Below are 6,470 nucleotides of genomic sequence, written 5' to 3' on the forward strand. Positions count from 1 at the left end.
CCGGCCCTGGGCCGGCCCCCCCCGCCGCCCCCGGGGGGCCCCCCCGCGCCGGGCCCCCCCGCCGGAGGCTCGTCAGTGGTGAGCCTCCGGCGGCGACTCCGTCGAGGGTTGTGCCTGCGGCAGGCATATAGCCGCATATAGCCGCCTGTGCCGCGCGCGCCGACCGGCCGCACACCCAGCGCGACAGCCGTGCTGCAAGAGCCAGTACACCGCCGCCCGGCCGCCGGCAGCGCCCGCGCCGCTAGTAGCGGCCGTAGCGGTTCATGCGCGGATCGTCCGGCACCTGGCCCGGGCTGGCCGGCCGGCGGCGGAGCTTTTCGCGCACACGCGACTCCGAGTCCTGGCCGTACGTCGGGCCCAGCAGGTCCGGCGCAGAGGCCTGCATGGGCGGCGGGCGGCCGCCGGTCGGGCGCACGGCGGTGGCCGACCGCGACGACTTCTGGTAGATGTCCTTGAGCGACGGGCGGCCGGCGCGGTTCTCGGCCGGCGGCTCGACAGCCGGCGGCGCGGACGCCGTCGGGCGCGGGCGCGCCGCCGACGAGGCCGTGGTCGGCGCGTGCGCAGAGTGCGGGCGCGGCGCAGCGCCCGTCGGGCCGCCTAGAAAGGGCGGCAAGGCGCCGTGCTGGTCCAGGTAGTAGGCCGCCAGGACCTTGTGGACGTGGGTCTCTTCCTCGGTGTCGCCATCGACGTCGCCAAAGGCCGTGATGGTGTTGGAGCCGTAGTGCTTGATCTTGGACCAGAGCCCGGCGGACGCCATGGTGGATGGTGGATGCGCAGCGTGCGGCGGCGTGTTGTCGCGATCGCCCACCACGCGCACCACCGCAACGACCTACGCAGGCTTACACGACGCGATGGACGTGCACACGGCGTCGCTGGACTCGTTCGCGTACACGGCGCCGGCGCGGATCAACACGTTCCTGTGCTCGGCGGGCCCGATCTCGCGCTCGACTTTTCTGCAGTATGTCGCCCGCCTCCAGGCGACCGCCGTCATCCGCCTGGGCGACATTACGCCGGACCAGCGGCCGGACCGAGGTGAGTGAGCGCTGCGGGGCATCGGCCTGCTGCCTGCGACGCCTGCCGCGCCGTGCGGCCGCTGCAGCCGCTGCGCCCGCCGCCGGCCGCCGTGCGGTAGCCATCGCCCGCCGCCGGGCCGCTGCATCTCTGCGCGCGCGTCTGCTGTCGCCCGCGACGGCCAGCCTGCCGCCGACGGCCAGCTCGTGTGCGCGGCGACGTGCGGCTATATGCGGCTATATGGTGCGCCCCGGCCCGCATTGATTGGCTCCGGTTGCGGCCGCGCCTGGCCGTGGCCGGCGAGCCTCCGGCGGCGACTCCGCGGGTGCGCCCGCGGGCGGCGGCTACGCGCCAGCCGGAGGCTCGTCACTGGAGCCATGCGGCTACATGCGGCTACATGCCTGCCGCAGGCAGCACCCTCGACGGAGTCGCCGCCGGAGGCTTGTTGGTGAGCCTCCGGCGGCGACTCCGTCGGGGGTTCTGCCTGCGGCAGGCTATGGCCGCAGCTCGTCGTTGGCGAGCCTCCGGCGGCGACTCCGTCGAGGGTGCGCCCTGCGGGCGGCGGCTACATGCGGCTATATGCCAGTGCTGACCGCAGTGATGTTCTCGCCGCAAGGCTTCCCGGACGGCATCGTCGTCTACAACTTCACGACCGCCGTCGACACGCACCACCGGCTGCTGGAGGACCTCGAGCTGTACCGGCGCATGCTGGCCGTGTTTGCGCTGGCAGACTACTCGCAGCTCACCGGCCCCGAGGAGCTCGCCGGGACGGTGGCCGCGCTGCGCGCCAAGTACCCCCAGGCCCTGACGCACCGGGTGCTGCTCTTCGACTGCCCGCTCGACCAGGCCGCGCTGCCGGCCGGGTTCGTGGCGGTGCCGCCCAAGCGGGCGTCCAAGGCCACGTCGATGCGGACGATTCTGTGCGACCTGACGGCGGAGGTGCTCGCGGACATGGCGCTGCTGGCGCGCGCGTTCCAGGCGGCCGAGGCCATCGCGTCGCCGCTGGCCCGCGACGACGAGCACGACGCGGTGGTGATCGCGCACGACGCGCCCGCGGCCGGGTCGCCGGTCGGCGCCAACATGGGCGGGCGCGCGTCGGCGCCGCCCGGCGGCAAGGACTCGACCGGGTCGCTGCCGGCCACGCGCGACCGGCCCGGCGCGCTGGCGTACCCGCTGTCGCACCACTCGGAGCGGCAGCGGCAGCGGCGGCGCGGGCGGTACACCAAGGTGCTGGCGAACCTGTACCTGCTGGCGGGCCGGACGCCGGACGCGCTGCGCGAGTACGTGGAGGCCGCCAACGTGCTCAAGGGCGCCAACGACCACCTGTGGCACGCGGCCGCGCTCGAGGGCATCTGCGTGTGCATGGTGGTGCTGGCGTACCTGGGCGTGCCGTTCGCGGTGCCGTCGATCGTGCTGCCGGGCGCGGACGACGCGCGCGCGTCGCCGCCGCCGGGCGGGCCGCCGCCGCACCTGCTGGACCTCGTGCCCGAGACGACGAGCGCGGTGCTGGCGCTGTACACGCGGTCGCAGAACTTCCCGGGCGAGACGCTGCCGCAGGTGACGTACGTCGAGACCGTGCTGCGGCTCTGCAACCTGCTGACGGCGGTGGTGCTGGCCGGGGGGTGGACGCCGGCCGGCCGCGCGCACGCGGTGCTGTCGTCGCCGCTGCGGGCCGAGGCGCCGCCGGCGACGCCGGCGGCGTACCCGAACCGGATGACGGTCATGTCGTGGATCACGATCGCGTGCTCGGTCCGGCTGGACGGCGTGGACGCGGTGGACGCCAGCCGGATCCTGACGGGCATCGCCACGGTGTGCGGCAAGCTGGGGTTCCTGCGCAAGCGCGCGTTTGTGCTGCGCCAGCTGGTGGTCGAGCTCATTCCCCGGATCGTGCAGGCGCGCGCGGTGTCGGCGGCGCCGGGGTCGCCGTCCAAGGCCGGCGGCGACGTGGCGGCGGCGGGCGACGCCGACACGGGCGTCGTGGACCTGCTGGACGACGTGTGCTCGATCTACGGCGTGCCGCCGTCGGCCGAGCGGTTCGACATGGCGCGGTTTGCGCCGCACGGCTGGCCGGCCGTCAAGGGCTCGATCCTGCGCACCGCCATCGCGCTGTGCCAGGTCCTGCCGGACTACGTCGGCGTGGTCAAGTACACGACCATGTTCCTGCGGCTGGCCGGCTTCGACCTGAGCCGCGACGAGCAGCTGCGGCTGGTCGGCAACATGCGCGACGCGTACGCCAAGGCCAAGAGCATCGGCATCCAGGACTTTGAGGACGTGTACTGGGACGACTACTTTGTGCGCGACGTGGACATCGAGCGCACGAGCCTGTGGAGCGTGCCGCAGGCCGGCCGCGGGGCTGCGGCGCCGACGGCGGCGGCGGCGGGGCCGTTTATCTACGCGGCGTTTGGCCGGAAGCCGGCGGAGCAGCCAAAGGTGCGTGGACGCCGGACGCGCTGACCCAGGACCTGCTGGTGCTGAACGAGCCGGTCGAGTTTGTCGTGCGGCTGCAGAACCCGTTCGAGGTCGCGCTGGAGGTCGCGTCGCTGGCGCTCGTGTAAGTAGCCGCCGGGCCTGCTGACGTAAGCGCTGACGGCGGCTATATGTCGGACGTCGTGTCGACCACGGTCCCGCCGAAGGACATCCACGCGGTCTCGGTCTTCCTGACGCCGACGGCGGTGGGCCCGCTGCGCGTGACGGGCTGCCGCTTCCGCGTCGTGGGCTGCCGCGAGACCGAGCTGCCGGTGTCGACGCGCAAGCCGACGGTGGTCGAGCCGCCGCGGCCGAAGACGACCGGCCTGGCCGTCTTTGGCGCGCGCGAGCGCGGCCGCCTGGTGCCGCTGCCGGCCGGCACCGCGCGCGCGTCGGCCGTGGCGCCGGCGGACCGCAAGACCGTCGAGGCCGAGGTCGTGCCGGCGCTGCCGTTCCTGCGGCTCAAGGAGACGCTGGTCCCCCAGAACGCGCTGATGCTGCTCGAGGGCGAGCGCCGCCGCCTGCGCCTGGTGCTGGCGAACGCGTCCGAGTCCGTTCGCGTGGACTACCTGGCCGTGCGCTTCACGGACTCGACCGTGGAGCCGCTGCTGCAGGCGCTGGGCCCGTCCGACGGCCCGGCGCTGACCCCGTCCGAGATCTACGAGATCGAGGTGTTTCTGCTGCAGCGGCAGGCGCTGACGGCGGCGGGCCGCAGCGGCGACGGCGACCTGGGCGCGGTGGTGCTGGACGTGGCGATCGAGCCGAACTCGGACGCGGAGCTGGCGATCGACGTGCTCGGCAAGCGGGGCCTGACGGCCGGCCGCGTGGAGCTGGAGTACTCGTTCACGGGCGGCGGCGAGGCCGCGTACGTGCGGACGCTGGCCGTGGACGTGGAGCTGACGGTGAACGCGAGCATTGAGCTGGCGGGGTGCGACTTTGTGCCGCTGACGTTCGACATGCCGGTGGGGACGGACGGGGAGACGGGCGAGGCGGCCGGCGAGGCCGGCGAGGCCGACGAGGCCGCCGGGGCCGGCGAGGGCGCCGCGCGCGCGCTGCCGTCCGCGCCCGTCCTGCCGTCCGCGCCCGCGCTGCCGTCCGCGCCCGCCCTCCCCGCCGCGCCCGCCCTCCCCGCCTCCCCCTCCACCGTCCCCCTCCTCGCCCGCTTCCTCCGCACCAAGCTCGGCCTCGCCTTCGCCGACGTCGACGACTACTGCCTCATGCTCCTCGACCTCCGCAACTCGTGGCCCAACGCGCTCTCGGTCGAAATCCGCACGTACGCCGAGCCGGCCGCAGACGACGCCGACCTCGGCGCCGTCCGGCAGCCGCTCTTCGTCGCCCGCGACGTGATCGAGCCCGGCCACACCAACCGGCTGCTCGTCCCCGTCCGGCGCGTCGGCGACATCGACGCCGACCGCGAGATCCCCCGGCTACGGCCGCCCAAGCAGTACATCCGCCCCGCGTCCGTCCGCGGGCGCCAGGACTCGCTCGTCGACGGCGCGCTCGGCGCCAGCCTCTCCAGCGGCGGCGCCGAGGTCCAGCGCCAGATCTTCTGGTACCGCGAGCGGCTGCTGGCGTCGCTCGACGGCACGTGGACCGAGCACTTCAACAGCGGGTCGTCGGTGTCGGCCCAGGGCCGCGACGTCCGGCGCACGGGCGACATCGAGCTGCGCGCGCTGCGCATCACGGCGCAGATGGTCGACATCATGCGCGTCGAGCCCGTGCGGCTCGGCCTGGCCGTGGTCGGCGGCACGCAGACCGGCCGCGCGCACTGGACCGTCCCGCGCGACGCCTTCGTCGCGGTCGCCGTCACCGTCGCCAACACCGCGCCCGCGGCCGTGCGCGGCCTGCTCCGGCTGCAGCCGTCGCTGCGGCACCTGCCCGCCGCCGCCGCGCTCGACATGGGCCGCCGCGTGGCCGTCAACGGCGTCCTCCAGCGGCCGCTCGCGGCCGTCGCCGCCGGCGCCTCCGCCACGCTCCGCCTCGACCTGGTCTTCCTCGCCCGCGGCGAGTACGAGTTCGTCGTCTCGCTCGACGAGCCGGCCGCCGCCGGCGGCCGCCGCCACGTCGGCCGCGAGAAGCTCGTCGTCACAGTGCCGTAGATGTATTGTCTAATACAAGCCTAAAACTCCTCGCTCTCCCGGAAGAACAGCGTGAAGGTGATGATCGTGCCGTACACCAGCAGGCCGCCCGAGATGGACATCAGCATGGCCTCTGCGCCGATCACCCGCGCGTGCGCGAGCGCCACCGGCAGTGCTGCCGTCAGCCCGCCCGTTCCGCCACTTACCGAGCCCGGTCACGACGAAGAACCCCGTCAGGTACCGCCCAAAGTCCACGGCCGAGCTCCTGCCGTCAGCGCCGCCACCCAGCCACCTACCCCGAGCCCTCGCTCATGAAGTCGTCCGAGTTCTGGTACCGCTCGCATATCGTGTTTGGCAGCGGCGCGATCAGAAAGACGCCCACTGCTGTCAGCTTGCCCGCCGCCCATACGTACCGACCAGCAGAGGCAGCCAGTTGTTGTACAGCGCACATGACAGGATGATCAGGAGGAACCCGGCCGCGAGCACGCTGGCCAGGACAATGATCTTCGAAAGCGGGTTGGTCGACGGCATGCTGTATCGTTCGTGTCGTTGTTGCGGCGCACTGGGGCGGTCGATAAGGTGCACTTACCCGGCTCGCCGATCGGCTTCCGCCGCAGCCGCACCCCGTGCGGCGCGGCCGCCGCGCCGCAGCCGCCGCAGCCGCAGCCCAACGAGTCCGCCGGAGGCTGTTGGCGTGCCTCCGGCGGCGACTCCGTCGGGGGTGCGCCCTGCGGGCGGCTGCGTATGCTGCCAGCGAGGTAGGCCTACGAGGCTGTGAGCCGCACTCCGTGCGGCTCAGGCCGCGAAGCAGCCACAGCCGCCCGCAGGGCGCACCCTCGACGGAGTCGCCGCCGGAGGCTGTTGGCGTGGCGCCCGCGGGGGGGGGGCGGCCCCCCCCCCCCACAACAACCCACA

The 6,470-nt window shown here is 73.8% G+C and overlaps 3 protein-coding genes across 3 annotated transcripts; 1 reads left to right on the forward strand and 2 right to left on the reverse strand.

Moving 5' to 3' along the window:
- Window positions 1-110: 110 nt before the first annotated feature.
- Window positions 111-797, reverse strand: V1510DRAFT_432512 (uncharacterized protein). Its single transcript, XM_066935504.1, has one exon. It carries the CDS (start codon window positions 755-757, stop codon window positions 242-244), a length of 516 nt encoding a protein of 171 aa, XP_066786319.1. The 5' UTR covers window positions 758-797; the 3' UTR covers window positions 111-241.
- V1510DRAFT_384296 (TRAPP II complex) lies at window positions 542-5,609 on the forward strand. The gene is made up of 5 exons (XM_066931701.1): window positions 542-1,032; window positions 1,610-3,441; window positions 3,471-3,562; window positions 3,593-4,439; window positions 4,656-5,609. Exons 1-5 carry the CDS (start codon window positions 756-758, stop codon window positions 5,574-5,576), a joined length of 3,969 nt encoding a protein of 1,322 aa, XP_066786320.1. The 5' UTR covers window positions 542-755; the 3' UTR covers window positions 5,577-5,609.
- On the reverse strand, window positions 5,563-6,094 carry V1510DRAFT_424343 (vacuolar protein sorting 55). The gene is made up of 4 exons (XM_066935084.1): window positions 5,969-6,094; window positions 5,852-5,936; window positions 5,762-5,820; window positions 5,563-5,730 (listed from the first exon to the last, which is right to left on the reverse strand). Exons 1-4 carry the CDS (start codon window positions 6,084-6,086, stop codon window positions 5,597-5,599), a joined length of 396 nt encoding a protein of 131 aa, XP_066786321.1. The 5' UTR covers window positions 6,087-6,094; the 3' UTR covers window positions 5,563-5,596.
- Window positions 6,095-6,470: the final 376 nt, after the last annotated feature.

Source organism: Dipodascopsis tothii, assembly GCF_038497935.1.
Source record: "Dipodascopsis tothii strain CBS 759.85 unplaced genomic scaffold V1510scaffold_69, whole genome shotgun sequence".
Taxonomy (NCBI): Eukaryota; Fungi; Ascomycota; class Lipomycetes; order Lipomycetales; family Lipomycetaceae; genus Neoaidaea; species Neoaidaea tothii.